Source organism: Notothenia rossii, assembly GCF_949606895.1.
Source record: "Notothenia rossii genome assembly, chromosome: 9".
Taxonomy (NCBI): domain Eukaryota; kingdom Metazoa; phylum Chordata; class Actinopteri; order Perciformes; family Nototheniidae; genus Notothenia; species Notothenia rossii.
Genome location: NC_136907.1, coordinates 69512574 through 69530000, shown reverse-complemented (window position 1 = coordinate 69530000; position 17427 = coordinate 69512574). Strand labels below are relative to the sequence as shown.

The window sequence follows — 17427 nt, the reverse complement described above, 5'->3', positions numbered from 1 at the left end:
GACTTCTACTGTTGTTTAAAACCTGGTGAAAACATCAGAGTCCCTCTTGCCCTTTCATTCTGAAGAACCTGGCACTTAGTTAGTTAAATGAGGCCAGTCCCACATACACCGTGCTGCTGTTGGTAATACTCATGAGAGCAACAATTATGTACTTATCCACCGTTGAAAATAATCCCCTTCAAATTCCTCTTTTAGAAAACCTGTTTTTGAAGATTAACGTCCTTTTGGAAACCAATAGGTCACAGACTGTGGGTGTTTGTAAATGATCAAGAAAGGGATTTGTGCTTTGTACGTTTGATCTTTTCCTTGGATTTATCAGAAAAGAAACACCTCCCATATCCTTTAAATACATCCTTGGTAAACAACAAGTGGATAGTGACCTTTATAGTGAGGACGGTGTAAAGTATAGGTATTTGTTTTGTTTTGTCAACTGCAAACAAACATATCGCCCCAAATCTGTCACAGAGTTGCATTCACATCTCTTTTTGCAATAAGCCACTGTGAGCTTTGCCAATGTACAACTTATTTTAATATTATATTTGATTCTGTTGTGCTGTCATGTTTAACAAATATATAAACTATGAAGCCATTGGATAATCTGAACAGAAAATCAGCCTCCGGATCTTTCTCGGTCCTCTCACATTGGATGTTAATGTGCATTTAAATGCACATTATATAGTGTTTACCAGTTCGGTGTAGCACGTTTCCACTCAAATCTGTTTTCATCCACTTTTCAATAAACTGAAAACATTGCCAGCTTGCGGTGTTCAATAGCAGACCAGAGCCAAATGTTGCCATTTAAATTGCAAATTGCTCCTGAATCACTTTTAGTGACGTTGTTTTAGCATTCACAGCGAGCAAACTGGATATTATTCATATGCAGCTTGGCTTCATGCATACAGATGATGATTGGATCAAACCTTCAGATGTGTGAAAGCCCCTCCCCTCACATGTGGCCTCTTTCATTACATTACATGTCACTTGTTAGACGCTTTTATCCAAAGCGACTCACATACTCAATACTTTGGGCAATGCCCACAGGAGCAATTTGGGGTGAAGTGTCTTGCCAAGGGACACAACGACATGCTGACTGCAGTGGGGTTTGAACCTGTGATCCCCCTTATCCCAACACCAACGCACAACCCACTGCACCACACGCCTCTTTCCCACTCTACCTTTCACGTTTCACCCTCATTGTGAGTCCTGCCTTAAATCCCCACCTCACTTTAAGTCTCTCTGTTGCCATAAAGCAGGAATCAGCTAATTACTCACAGCTCCAGTAACCCAGTTACTTTAGCCTGGTGGAGCAGAAGCTATTTGGCAGTCACACAAGAGGAGAATTAAGGAAAAAGAGAAACATGTCCGTGCCAAGAGATATGTGAAAGCATGGCATATGTTCAAATGCCCTGCAGGGCAGCTGTGGACTACACACACAAATGGAGTCTCTTTCTGCTTCTTTCCACCAAATACACTTATTTATGTTGGAGTAAATCCTCCATTACCACAGTGTGACAATGAAAAGGTCTCCAATGAAGAACAACATCAACTTTAAGAGCACTCAGGAGGCAGCAGAGTGGTACGGGGATGCAATAGAGAATTTCTGAAGCAAAAACAGTTTGCAAAGCCGGTAACAACAACAACAACAACATGGAACGATGTTGCCTTTAAACAACAAGGCTCCCTGGAATCAATGAATAGAATACAAATTCAAGATACACCTTAATATCTAACTGAGGCAGATGAATTGTCTTTGGTCTGAACAAAAACAACATGATCAAAATATCAGATGAGCACAACAAAAATCTCTTAAGCGTGCAACAGTCATTGACGCAATATCCACAGTGAACAGCCTGTTGAGCACATTCATTGTATTTTGGGATAAAAGGAAACCTATAGAACTTTTTTCTGTGCCAGAGCGTCGCCCTGATGGGAGCATCTCAATCTGCGGGCGGAGGTGATGTGTCTTGTCACTGATGATTGGCTCTCCTCTGTGCAGCAGGAGAGTGTCGAATGGCTTTTGTTGGCAGCTACTATCTTCCCTGCTGTCTTTACAATCCAGATCAGCTGCTTTCCATTTACTAAAGTCAAGTGCCATACCAGACAGAGATGAGGATATCAGGCAGATTTCAAAAACACAAGACTAACCCAAATTGAGCTTAATTAAAAAATAACAAATAAATACATAGAAGAACAAAAAACATTTACAATAGTTAAACCAGACTAATTATTATGCTTTAATGTTCCAATAAGACATTATTCTGTCCATGCTGTCTTTAGATGCCTATTTGTTCCTATATGAAAGACTCTTGCCCTTTAGAATAAGCCAGTCTGCTCTTATTGGCATACATGAAAAGTTGCACTGGCAGCTCTGAAGCTGTGGGTGGAGATCAAAACCCCAGGAAGAATGCTGGGCATTCAAGCACAAATGTTCTTAGTGACCAAATGATGGAAATGTAATAATACTACTTAGGGCTGCTCGATCATGGCAAAAATCATAATCCAGATATTTGGGTCAATAATTGATATCACGATTATTAAAAACGATTTACTTTGAAAACACCAATTTATTGAAAAAAAAATGTGAACAGTATGTTTTGAACAGTTGATTACCCTGAACTTTAAGTATAATTCAACTGGAAAAAAAAACAATAATTTTTATTTTCTTTAAATAAATAAATAAAAAAATCGTTTTATTTCGATTATGTTGTTTTCATAATCGTTGGAAGCCAAAATCGTAAATGCGATCAAAATACGATTAATTGAGGAGCCCTAATACTACTATAATAATACAACTTTCGTGTCAGTCGTGTGATGCCATGGGGCCAAAATGGACTTTTCCCTTTGACTGGCTTTGGAAAACAGACGACTCCAGCTCAGTGTAAGATCATTTTTTTAGGTTATTCTTTTAAATCTTGGAACGCACTCCAAACACTCAAACGTATGTGCATAAGCAATGTGAAAGTGAGTTGTTTATTTTATATCCCCTTTTAACTTTTGCATTGTCAAACAGAATCAGTGATGATATTGGTTTCTTTGCTTTGTTTGAAATCAGTTGCTATGTTCTTCCAGCATTAATTAACAATGAGCAACATCTGAGTAGCTGTTTGTCTTCAAAGTCATCCGATAACTTTCTCTGTGTATCATCTTCATAACTGTTTACAAAAGCTGAGAGTGCAAATAGTCTAAAGTTGTCAAATGATACACACATGACCTCAAAGATCAGGTTGTGTGATACATACTAAAAGCGCACACATATGCCCGGATTTACAAAGATAATCATCATTATTGTGAGATGCCAGATAAAAAGTCTGCTGGAGATACGGCTTCGTCCCATCTCACCGCATAGGTCACATTGTGCTTTTATCTCCTTGCTGTCTTGCTGGTCGAGGCTATAGGTTGCTCAAATCAGATTATGGTACAACTAATTTTAGCAGCGTGATCATCTACCTTCAGTCGCTATGCTTCGCTGCCCCCTGATACATTTTCATAGGATAGATAAAGCTGATGGAAATTGGATTGTATTTTCTTTACAGGAGTTCATTTTCCTGTGGGGGTTTCACATGTAAAGCACAGCCTTACATTATATTAAAAATGGATACATGATAAAAGGCTGATAGAATAGAAATATGAAAGGATGGAGTCACAGTAATAATTGAAAAGCTACACACCTACTGCATGATGTGCGTTTGACATCTTTGATATTCTGGTCCGAGGCCTCCGATGTTTAAGATGATTAGCATTGCGAATGTTCACCCCTCCCCCCTTTTTTTTTACTTCTCTCTGTCTCTCCTTCTTTTATTCCCTGCTTCTCCATCTCTTTTCTTCAATTTTCCGCCCTCCTTCAATTCAACTCAAGGCAGGTGTTATGCAGGAGGTAATGGGGTGTGGGAACAACGAGGAGAACAATAAGAAGAGTGCTTGACAGTCATCCGTCCTGGTTAAGATCCACAGCTTAGAAAATTCCTGGTGCATACAGTAAATAGGCCTCGAAACTGCAAGGCAAGTCGCTCATTATATGTGGACTCTAACGCACACTATTCTCTCTCTGCTCTGCACCGTTAGCCAGTATTTACTGTACAAGTCCTGGAGGAGAGATTAGACTGCGCTGGGCTCCTCTGGGCTGCAGAATGGACCTCTATTCATTAGCCCTTAATTGCTAATTGAGGTCTTTGAATGATTCAGCAATAGCCACCGCTGTTCGGGCATTAGCTGAGTAATTTATGGCTGCCAGGGAGCAGGGAAAAAATGAGCAAGGGCAAGTAAGTGTTATGAAAAAGGACATCAGTGCCCTGACAGTGATGTTATTACACAGCCACCTTATGTTAACTAGAAAACGTACGTATGTTCTTTTTTCATAGCTGATTTGTCTGATTATGCCCTGTGATTAAAATTAACTTAGCCATAATACAGTTTGACCCTCCAGACCCTCATTTTCCCTCAATTTTAATTTAATTTCCCGTGATTAGGCATAATGTGGATATGCCATTTCATTTGGCAGCTTTCATATTATCCACAGCAGCATTTTTGATAAATCCTCATGTTCTCACATAACAGCAGAAGCAGGGTAGTTTTTAGAGTTTTTAGACTGTTTAAAAAAAATCTAATTAGATTTCTGTCCACTTTTTTTTATAAATTGTGATGTGTTTGGCTGTGGTTTGACTCTTCACTTCTAGTTTTAAATTAGCTGGAGTAGGTTTCTTTTGGCAAATTAGACAAAAGGTCCTTAATAACTTAACAGCATATTAAGAAAATGTACCTCCTGAAACTCCTCTGGGCTCTGTATGCTATACTTTAGCTAAATATAGCTTGTAAAGGAAGACTCTGCCAAATTAGAGGTCATTTTAGATAGAGGCTTTCCTAACTGGTTCTTCTTTGAATTCAGATGTTCGTGCACAACCCCTCAGATAGGGAAAGCTTGATTCAGCAGCTGGAAATCTTGCGGGAGGAGTTGCTATTCCAGCATTGACAAAAACTGCCTACACTGCAAAGAAACCCAATGAAGGAAGACGGACTTATCTCATACTGTAGAAAGTTGGACAACATTGGCGAGCATTTCAGAGTTGTAGGGGAAATGTAGCTAAAAGTTTGCCTTCTGCTGCTAGCTCTAGACCAGGGGTGTCAAACTCAATTTCAACTCGGGCCACATTAGCATCATGCTTGCACTCAAAAGGCCAGTCTTATATACAGTATAAGACTATATAAGAACAAATATATAAATATTTAATATATATAAAATAATGTATTATATAACATTATTGCCTCTGCATTGGATTATTATCGGATAGGGTAATAACTTCATAATTAACTACGTCTGAAAGCAGAAGTCTAGGGCAAACAATTGCAAGTCTCTTCAGTGCGCATGTCACAAAATGATTTAAAAAGAAAAGCAAAATTCTGGAAAAACTCAAAAAAATAAGTGACATTTTGAAAAAAAAAGTCAAATTCCGAGAAAAAAGTCAAATTTGAGATTCATTGTGGGACATGTGGTTTATGGGCAATGTGCATATGTAAAGCGGCATGTAACCGTATAATAAACATATTATATTCTTTGCAAGCTCTTGTGGGGCCACATTAAATGAAGTAGTGGGCCGGATTTGGCCCCGGGGCCTTGAGTTTGACACCCCTGCTCTAGACCAATGCTCAATTTGGATACTTCCATTACCACACTGTGAATATTTGCGTAGCGGGTGAAATCTCGGCTAGCATTTGTGCTACAAAATAGTTACAATCAGCTCAATTACCCAATAAAACAAACACATTTTTGACAACAGTATAGTGGTAAGATTAGTAAATACTTTACAAGATTGCGAAAGTGAGGGTAAGAAGAGTCCTTTTGACATTATGAGTGCACCATCCAGGTACTCATAGTGCACTAGAGTTTGCTAATACCTCTCATTGTTAACATACCTATGCACTCAAAGTAGCAAGTGTTGGTGCAGAAGTACGCAAATTGAGACAGCAAAAGATTCACAGCTACAGCTATTAGTAGGCTAAACCATTAGCAACATGTTCTCTCCATCTGTGAAACACTTCTTTGATGTTGTAGCTTGCTTGAGACTTGAGATACAATATGTATCCCCAAAAGGCTTTACAGGCCTCCACGTTTGCAACAATAACAGGGAGTTATTTTCAACAAGAGCATTGGGATTTTTATCACTATTGGGATGAAGTTTAAAATAAGTAACTAGTTGCAGAATACTGTATGCGTATTCTGTGGGAGGTGTGCAGCGGAGGGGAAGCTGCAGGATGAGGGTCTAATTTTAAAAGTATTTTTGCCTCTTCCAGAAAACTGCATACCTTTTCACCACTTGAATTATAATATACTGAAAGGTTATTATTATATATTATATAAGGGTATATATACAGCTAAAATAATCTTCCTCCTCCAACTTTAAACATCTTATTTTGTCTTTGTGTTTAAGTTCCACTTTTGTTCTTTCTTTACCTAAATCTGACACATGGTAAACTGCAGCAGTCAGGTCACCCACAATTATTTTCCTGGCTATAACACTTCCCAGCGTATTTGTTATTGAGTGATTTTACCACTATTTCCCGCTTTTATATTATTCACAGCATCATTTTGATAAATCCCCACATTTTATGCTGCATGTGTTCTCACAACAGTAGACAGAGGGAAAATAACCCGCACCTGCACTGCAGCGTAGTTCGTAAATGTAGACTGTATAAAAATGTAATTAGATTTCAGTCCACATTTATTCCCTTGTAATACGTTTGGCTGTCATTCAAAAAAGATCGAGGCAAAAAGAATAAAAACAGGCTTATTATAGACCCATATTTCATTCTCTGCATGCAGACATATATATTTTTCCAGGGAGTCACTAAAAGTTGAGAGTTAGTTTGCGAGTCGTCTGTCTCCCGAGTATGATAGCAGAAGGTGACGCGATTAAATAAAACTTATTTTCCTCTGTTGGCAACAGTTGAGGTGAGATGCTACGCTGTTGAGATAAAATGCTGCATTGCAACATTCAAGCGGCGGAGAGTGAGTGTGGCCTGAATGCATCCATCACATCCCATATGTATTTGTCAGATTGAAGGCGGAGGTTTCATCTTTTTCTTCTCTGACGGGAGGGAGCGTGAGTCAGTGAGGAGAGATCAGGGAGACAGGAAGTGCTAAAATGATTACTTTCACCAGTTCCTCGCTTCTTTATCTCCAGAGAATTCAGACTCTGAAGCCCCTGACAGTCGGTGTGAAAGGACCAAAGAGGATCCATGAAATGCTTGGAACCTCCGCAACACGGGAGGATGCTGTAGAAGCCCCGAAGAAAAAACATCACTGTCAAGCACTCACTTTGCTGATATAAGAAAGACTTTCACCAGACAAACAACACGTCTATGCGTGGAAAAACATGTCAGTTATGAGTTGGGGATGCGTTCACTGCTTCACTGATGCATGAAGATGTTATTTAGCATTAATTTCTGGAGCATGAAGCAAGCCAAGATGAATCCAAACTACTCTCTCTCTCCTCTCTTGCCTATCAGGCTGATATGAATTCAGTGTGAGTGTGTTTTCTGGCCTGGGATGTTTCCACCAACTTGTGCCAGCAGTTATTCCACATGTTCCTCTTAAAAGACTTTGAGGATGTTAGATACTCATGAATATTGTAAAAGAATCGTCTTTGGAGTCTTGTTTCTTCATATTTTGAGCTAGAGGAATAATGTAAAACTCTTTATTGTCATTTTATTAAAAACATGTAATTGGCAAACTAGTGTGTCTCTGCAGTGTTAATGTTAGGTGACTCATGTGGAGACATAGAGACGATAAGCTGCTTATGCAAATAAAGATTGCCTGTAGATTGAATGTTATACCAGCTGCAGGAGATCAGTGAGGGTAACAGTCTGGAAGTAGTGTCCATCAGGCTATGAAATGGTTGTTGTTCAGTAAAAACCATTATAATTAATAAGCCATTACAAAACAGGCAAACTGGATCTACCGGCATGTCGTGAAAAGAGCAATGTTATTTTTATCAAATAAACTTCAGTTAGATGTTGTTATCTATCTAAATAGGTAGGAATATACAATAGATATAATAGGCACTACATGATTTAAGAACAACAACGTGCAGAACATATATGACTGATTAAGACTATAAGTTATCCTCTAATGCGTCTTAGAGCTTATTTTTTTTATATAAATGAACATGCATTTTTTTGTTATACATACAAATATTCACAGTTAGATATGCACACATGCACATTGTGAGGATCCAGAGCGGAGAAGTGCACTAAAAGAAGTGCTCTGGAGTGATGTGCTGGTGCAAGAAAAGGCTTATTAATCAAACACAACGTTTCTCTGTATCCTTGAGAGGAGACCAAGTTGCCAAAAACTATCTGACACAATGCTAAGCTAAGCTAAGCTATGGCTGTTTGCAGTAGCTTTATACTTACTCTATAATTTTGTTTATTTCACATGACTGATTTCTACTTAAATCAGATCACACAACAGACACACAGCCCTTTTATGAGTTTTAAACTCTAAATAAATAATACTTCAACAAGTTTTTTATTTAACTGACTGTTTTTTGGCCCATGCCATTTCTACTGATCATAATTCCATTGTTGAGGTCTAATAGAATAGATTTATATTGTGCAATTTTCCAAACTCACATTGATTTCTCATACAGCATCTCTGTATAGTATGTGTATTCACCAGGTATTCAGTCTCTGTCCTAAACGGCTTGTTGGAGATCCTGCCCCCCCCTCCCTGTGGGCCCAGTGTGCTCTGATTGGTCGGAACGTTGCGAGGCTCGCTGCTCAGTGAGCTGGCTTACTGGTGTGGTTTCCGGGTCGACAATACAGCGAGTCAGCGCGAAACTCATCCTGAGCACACACAAACACTCACAGCCGAAGTAAAAACCATAAGTGTGGCTTGATGTTGAGTAAGAAAAAGGTTTAATGCTGTGAGAATGGGTCTGCGGAGAGCATTTCTCCGCGATCCCAACTCGTCTATTACCAGCGTTCAGGGAGCTCTATGCAAGTCAATGGGACTCCCTGTTAGTTGAACTTTTACGCTAAAGGTCCCTGGTGTGTGAGGAGCGGATTGGTCCATTTTGGTTCATTTTTGGAAGAAACAAATGGAAAAAGAGAAATCTCCAACGAGGCGTTCTGGGGCAGCATAGACAGGTATTTTCTATGTTAGAGTTTTACTCGCTACAGGGTGTACTTTGAGGGGTTTTTACTCTGCAGACCGTTTACATGCAGAACAACCTTCATAACACACAAGGGGATGGGTAATAACCGGAAAAGCATGACATGGGACCTTTAATATAATAGATGATTGTATAAGGGCGTCTATCTGCTTGTTTTACGCCCGCAGACGATATCACTGACATTTCTCTGATTTCAACTATTTCAATATGAATATTTGAATAGCCTAATCATATTTTATTCACTTCTTCCTAACTGCTCAGTATTTCTAACCAAATGCTGTTCTTTCAAACATTTCAACTTGTGAGCAAAAATCTGATGCTTTCATTTGGCACTATTTCCTAGCTCAGCATGCGCTTAAATGAGTGAAACCACACTTTCTGATATTAAATCTGCTTAAAAATGTGCTTTTGCTTCTCTAATCTACCTTCTAATGGCTTCACCCCTGTGCTTCTGCTTTGAAAGAGGCTATTGAGTGCACACTTCACATCCATCAGTCACTCAGGAGCTGTGGGGTTCATTCAAAGGTAGAGACGGACTGAATGGGTTTTGATTGGATTGGTTGATTGATGGGCTTTTTCTTAGACCTCCTACTCTGTTGATAATTAAGTTAATCAACTACAGGAAACCCAATGGCGGCGTTGTCACATTATGGGTCCAAAAGTAAATTATCCTTAATTTTGTGAGATTTAAAGAGATTTAGAAAACATGATGTGGGTTATAAAAGAAGTTAAAAGGTACAATGAGGAAAATTGGGACAGGAAGTGTGTCGACTGCAGTGTGTTACTGAAATGTGTGTGTGTGAGGATGTGTGAGATACATTTTTAGAAAAATACCCATACATATCATCACATCTTTTCCGTCCTTTCCCCATACTAACTAATTTGTATTCAGGCCCCTGACAGGGTTTTGCTGGAGCCATAAAACATTTTCAGATAAAAACACGGTCACACGTCTGCCGTTCACCTGCGCTGCATCGCTTTGGGTCATAGGAGGAAGCCAGAAAATATATCATTACTTGTCAATTAAACAGTCTAATTACAAATGAATAGGAAAGTAAATCAGATCATCAAATTACTGTTCCAGTGTTTTTTTACAAAAGCAAATGCGAATGTATTCAAGCTTTTTAATAATGGGTATTTGCTGCTTTCTTTATTCATTATTAAAGACTGAATATATATATATATTACTGACTAAACAATAAATAAAATAATAAACAGATTAACTAAAAATATCCGCATCACTCAATCCGTTGAGATAGTAGGGCGAACATTAAAGGTGCCCTTTTAGTTTTCTCTTTCCTGTTATAAAGGTTTGTTTGCTTGTAAATGGTCTGCAAATGCAACATTTACGAGTTTCTCTCCATTTCTCCTGCCCTTCCAGCCTAAAGAGAGCTTCTCCCGGGATAATATTGTTTGCACAGTATGTGGATTCTGGATCTAAAAGCCTCATTGTGGGAAGATACACAAACACACTGAAAACTCATTACCAACGGGGAACTCCAAGAAGTCACATCCTGATCCCCCTGAGGACTGTTGCATTATGGGAACAAACAGTGAAGCCTGCAAAGGAGGTGTCATTTATTTGTATTTTATGTGACCTGGTTTCTATGTGACAGTAATGAAGCTGTCCTTGTGTGTGTTTGTTATACAAAGGAATAGAATCAGGTTGGTTGCCAAGAAGGTTTATAATTTTGCTATGGCGAATAATGGGTTATTAAGAAGGTTGTAAAATAAGATGACAGGTTTCATTTTTAACAATGTGCCATTTTTAATCATCATACATTTTTGGTATGTAAAATCAAACTTCAGCTGTTGGTATAGTAGCATGAAATGGAAAAAGAGGTAAAACAGTGAGAAAGGACTCTAGTGACTTCAAGTGCTGTTTTCAATCGTGGGAACACAGTTCTTAGATGAGATTTATCAATTAACACGTTTGAATCACAGCTGCCCTGTCAGAATTCTTCTCACCTCTTGCGGAAAGATTTCTGTCTCAGCCTCTTTGCTCACAGAGATATGATCTCAGGATGTAGAATACAGCTGGAGAATATTGTGTAGCCGATGGTCAATTAAGTAATCAGCTGTTAACAAATAATGGACATTTCTTTCAATAATTTTAACCATTAAATAATCAGCAGGTTTTCTTCCTACTTTCCTGCACACAAAATGTCCTTTATTCAATGTGCTTTCTTCTCAAATGTGCATTTTTAATGGCAATCTTATTCCCCTATGAGGGAACTTTCCGCCTTTGCAGACCATTTACATTCACAAAGACCTATAGAACATGAAAGAGAAAACTCCATAAAGCCTAATACGAGATTTGCCACATGCTTTCTGCTCTGACCAGAGTTAACATGCTGCTCTCTGTGTGTAACCTCCACAGTCTAACCTTCCTCCTCTGAGCAGTGTGCACCTGTGTTTCCCAGCAGGCATTGCTGCAGGACTAGGATGACTGGGAAGACCCAGACCAGCAACGTGACCAACAAGAATGACCCTCGCTCACTCAACTCCCGCTGCTTTATCGGCAACCTGAACACGGCCGTAGTGACCAAGGGCGACATCGAGGCCATCTTCGCCAAATACGGCAAGATCGTGGGCTGCTCCGTGCACAAGGGCTACGCCTTCGTCCAGTACGCCAGCGAGAGGAACGCCAGGGCGGCCGTAATCGGTGAGAACTCCAGGGTCATCGCAGGACAATCACTAGGTAACGCTTTAAAATGTGCATACATTAATTCTGATTATACCGTGTATGCTTTCACCTTCAGATGTTTATAGCATACATCTGTTTACAGCTCACATATTCAATTATCTTCACAATAAGCAGCATTTGAATCCACTGTACACAATTTCATTTGGCATCCTGTTTTTAGGTTACTTATTCCTGCATTAACTTGCACATAAGTCCCTCTTGCACAATTTATTTTTCAATTTTCTCTTCGATTTTCACTGCCAAAAATACACTTAGCTTTTGTTGCGTGTAACAATGAAGACTTTGAATCTTACATTTTTTAATAAGAGAGAATTATGCTTTACTAACTCAGTAAAAAGGGTGCTTTATTCCATGGACTCCAGCCCCAGGATTTGGTTCTGCTCCAAGTTTTCATGAGTTCATATTTGGCACACAATCACACCCTTTCACCAAGTTTCATGAACATCGAGCTTTTAGTTTCCTTGTAATCCTGCTGACAGCTAAACAAAACAAATTGACCTGAGGTATTAAGAGACCTTTCTACCACATATACTATCGTTTAAATATAAAGGTACAAGACGAATGTTCTCCAGTTTGAAGATGGATCCCAAGCGTACATTACTGATCCCCAGCATTTTATTATCTTTTTTAAAACATGCACATAACTAATCTGCTGGATGATTTATGTGTTGAGCTCTCAAGTGACGCAGTGGCACGTTTAAACTGAGCACATTTATAAATAATAATGTAACAGAGGGAGAACAACAGCTCAACATCAGACCCATGTAGACGATGCACTCGTTCGCAGGTTGTGTTGAGGTCTTTGTCTGGATGCATGCTTTAGTCTAGGTGTATGTTCCTAATGAGTGAAGTGGGAAAGAAAGCTTCAAAAAGACTTGAAACTCAGTGAATTTGTCTGTCTGCCTGACTTTTAAGCTCTTATCAGCAAAATGGTGAATCTATCAATGTCACTGGGTATATTCGTATGTTCTTCTATGTTTTCTTGGGGTAATTGTTGTTGTGCGCAACGTGTTTTGCTACTGTCCTGTCCTGGTTGTAGTTGTAAAAGAGATTCCTAATTTCGTAAAAGCACGTCCATATAAAAAGAGGTTTAAGGTTGGAAATATGGTACAGATTCAGTCGAGTTCAAGCTTCCTTCTAGCCTGTTATTTCAAATTCAACTCTTATTTTGAATCACTTTTGCTTGAAGACCTAAAGCTGCCATCTGGTTCCTGGTGTTTGGATAAAAGTTCTGCGATAGATCTTGATGGCGAGCTTAAATTTGATCAATACAACTTTTAAATCATTCTGAAATGAAGGGGTACAGCCGGTGTGAGGACGGTAAGATAATCCATTTATAGACCATCAAAGATTGAGATTTTCCATTTTCTCTTAAAAAAACGAGTTTTGTGACAAAACAAGACATTCAAAGACATCAACTGTGAACATTAACCTGTGATGAACATTTTTCGCCTTAAAACATTCCCCTATTTACTTTGAAACACATTGGATTTGTGTTTCTGTCCATCAGACAGACAGACAGACAGACAGACAGACAGACAGACAGACAGACAGACAGACAGACAGACAGACAGACAGACAGACAGACAGACACACACACACACACACACACACACACACACACACACACACACACACACACACACACACACACACACACACACACAACGATAGGTTCGAAGCCCTCCTGGGTATTTGAGTGGATCCCTGTAAATCTTCCTTATATGACTTATTGATTCGTTTGCAGCCTCCTCCACGGAAAATAAAAGTCCTCCCGAGCCCTGCACTCTCATTAAATATGAATAAAAGCGCTGCGGGGTCACATCTGTAATCCCACCCTGTGTTTGCACAGTTTCATGCATTTTTGGCTTTGAAATGACATATGGCAGTGGTAAAAGTGTGAGGTGGAGTTATATTCACACTGATTTACTGTATAATTATGTGACTCAGGAAATATTCTGGAGTCAGAAAATCAGACAGGTTAGAAACTAAATGTTAAATCAAACTTTTTAAAGAACAAATGAAGGGCAGAAGCTAATTATGACCCAAACCTGCCATTATAAACATCTATCACAGTTTGACACTTTGACATTATTTGACATAGTTCTGCTCACACAGTTTTATTGTTAAATAACAGATTGTGCGCACATTTCAGGTGTGCCAACTTTAGGATATACTGGTTGAACTGTTGGATTGTTTAATCGATCATTCTAACCTTGAACATTTTTAATAATGAGACCCAAGTTGAAATAAATTCATGAAAGGAATAATTCAACATTTTCATTTCATTTCAAAAACTTTATTTAACCAGGTAGGTCCCGTTGAGATCATTGATCTATTTTTCAAGGGAGACCTGCAGCAAGTAGGTTACACATGAAACATAAAACAACATAAAACAATAAAGGACATCATACATGATATTTACAGGGCTACATTTACATACCTATCGACATTTACAAATACCAACAGTATCAAAGAGCATTTCAGCTATCCGAGCTTTAAAAACATGCAGTGGAACCAAATTGCTCAGTTTCAATTATTTGTGAAGACTGTTCCAAGCAAGAGGAGCTGCGCACATAAAAGCTTTCGTACCTAAGTCAGTCCTTGCACTTGGCACATGTAACAAGACTACATCATGTGATCTCAGGCAATAGCTACTTGCAACTCTCCGTGTGATCAGAGAGCAGATATAAGATGGGAGTTTACCCAACATGGCTTTATATATGAACATGAGTCTGGATAATATTAAAAACAGCCTGTAATTTAACAACAGCCTTCTTAATGGAGGGACCTGCTCAATACATCACGTTATTGTCCGCATAAAAATGTAAAGTTGCTCCATCGACATTTTGACCTAAACTGTTGATGTAGATGGAGAATAAAAGTGGACCTAAAACAGAACCTTGTGGTACACCATTTGTAATGTTTAACCACTCAGAAGACAGCCCATCAAAATGAACACATTGGGACCTTTCAGAGAAACCATCCCACTGGATGGCTGGATATATGCCAATACTGACCAGCCTCTGCTTCAAAATGCGATGATCGACAGTATCTGTTACGCCCCACCAAAATGGCCCTATGGAGCTAACAAAATTCCACCACTGACCCAAATATAACACGAAAGACACCTTTTAAAATCTTCGAATCCATAGGATTTATTATAGACAACACATCAAATGTTTCTCCTAGGATGAGAGGCAGAGACACGGCAGAGACACGGCAGAGACACGGCAGAGACACGGCAGAGACACGGCAGAGACACGGCAGTCCCCACACCAGAGGCCTCTCCCTTCTGCTGCTGCACTGGAGCTTTTAAGCACTTCCTTCTCCAGGTGCACCTCGTCTGAACCTCGTTACAGCAATGCAGCACACCTGGGTAGAGGAACCAAAGGGAAAAAGAAATGCTTTGGAAAGATCCATAAACAGAGCTGCACAACTCTGCTTTTTGTCTAAGATATCCGCAATATCATTCACCACTTCCATTGTCGCAGTGATGGTGCTATGTTGCTTTCTGAAGCCTGACGGATGTTTACATAGGAGGTCATTGTTACTTAAAAACACCTTTACCTGTTCACTCACAAGGCGTTCAAGAACCTTTGCCAGAACTGACAATTTAGAGGGCCTATAATTATTTAATAAAGTGGCCTCCTCTCCTTTTAGTAGAGGAATTGTCTTCGTGCTGAGGGAGAGGTTAAAAAGAGAAGTGAGAGGTGGTGCTTCTTTAAGAGGTGGTGCAATACAATCTGCAGCTATCTTTAAAAAGAAAGGTTCTACGTTGTCCGGGCCAGCCGGTTTCTTAGGATCTAACTTGGTTAATGCATCATGAACCACTTCAATAGTAAAAGGAGAAAAACTGAAGGGGTTTTCCAGACCACATTGTTCAGAGTCACAGACTGTGGTGTTCACAGAAGCAGAGTTAGAAACAGAATCAAACAGAGAGCCACAGGACACAAAATGCTCATTAAAACAATTTAACATGTGGCCCTGTCCGATGTAGTGCCAGATGCTGTGGTGAGGCAAGGAGGTAGCTCATTACGGATTTCACCGGTGGATATCGATTTAATGGTTTTCCAACATTTTCTAGGATTATTCAGGTTTTTTTGTGGTAAGGTAATACTGAGACTTATCACTTTTGATTTGAGATGTGAAGCTATTCCTTAGCTGCCTAAAACGAAGCCATTCTACCTCTGAGTCTGATTGCCTAGCCTTTGCCCAGGCATTGTTTCTCTCATGTAGGAGACTCGACAATTCAGCAGAGAACCAAGGAGTGTCTCGTCCCTTCACTCTAAATGTATGCAGGGGTGCATGTCTATCAATAATTTCCATAAAACCGAGATAAAAATAAGACCATGCAGTTTCAACATCCTCACACAGATCGATTTATCCCCAATCAAACCCAAACAGATCATGTACAAAACCCTGCTCCACAAAATGTTTTGTGTCTCTCTTAATAATAATGCGAGGTTTACCCTTTTGGACCTTAGTGTCCCTAATTGTGGTTACAGCACAGTGGTCACTCACATAATTTGCAAATACTCCCACAGGTGAGTATTTATAGGGAACATTAGTTACAATGAGATCAATTAAGGAGGATTTATTAGGGGACTTAGGCCGAGTATACTGTTTACAATCTGAGTAACATTTAAAGAGATACAAAGGTTTTTAAGATCCTCTGACACTGTAGTTAACCAGTCCCAGTTTAGATCGCCAAGTAGCACTATGTCCTTGTAGTCAAGTTGAGTTAAAAGGATTGCCAACGACGAAAGAGACTCCTTGACTGCTGAGGCGGGTCTGTAACAGCCCACAACCATGGCCTGTTGACCCTTTGCCACTTCAATATTCAAGGCTAAACATTCGAGTTGCTTGCTTATTGATTTGGAAACCAACGTGATTACACAAAACTTATTTTGATGACAAACCAACATTTTCTTTCCTGTCAAGGCAGTAAAATGAGAGAATCAATACCACTCTTATGTGTGAAGGGTAGATATCAAACCTAGAGCCAAGAGGCAATTAGCTAAGCTTAGCATAAAGAAGAAAATGTAGGTGTATGCTCCCATATTTAGTCTTGGCAGACAGTGGAGACTCCAGGAAGTAAAATCCCGCCGCTATGTGCCAAGATATAAAAAGAATCCCCCTTGAATCCACAAACTGGCATTTCATTTCAGTTAAAAAATATAATATATAACATGATAGTTTCAAGTCCTTTTGCAAAACTATATTCCTTAATGAGTGGTATCCATTGTCCCGAATACTAAGTCATAAAGTCTTATTTCTTATTTATTTTAGTTTCATGGGTAGATTCTGAAAACAGGATAAACTGCTTTATTTCATTTTGCACAATAAATTGAGGAATGTCATGCTTTTCACATTGTATCAGTGTCAATACACCGTGCAGTTATAATTGATCAGTTATAAAAGGACCATTGATTAAAAAACAACAACTGTATGTTCATTCATCAAACATGAGTACAGGCAAGGAACATCAGACACATTTCTAGATACCTCAGTGTCACCGCAACACAGGAATATTCACCCTGCTGTCAACAC

The 17427-nt window shown here is 39.2% G+C and overlaps 1 protein-coding gene across 3 annotated transcripts in view; it reads left to right on the top strand.

Annotated features, from left to right (window-relative positions):
- The window catches only part of LOC307018784 (RNA-binding Raly-like protein), a 45876-nt gene that overhangs the window by 4022 nt on the left and 24427 nt on the right, over positions 1-17427 (top strand). For 2 of the 3 annotated variants that reach the window (XM_079649212.1, XM_079649210.1), the window contains exon 2: positions 11594-11868. In XM_079649212.1, coding sequence (XP_079505338.1) covers positions 11613-11868 — 256 coding nt within the window. In that variant the 5' untranslated portion in view covers positions 11594-11612. Of the gene's footprint in view, positions 1-11590; positions 11869-17427 lie in introns of all 3 variants that reach the window. The other variant, XM_079649211.1, reaches the window with a different exon arrangement.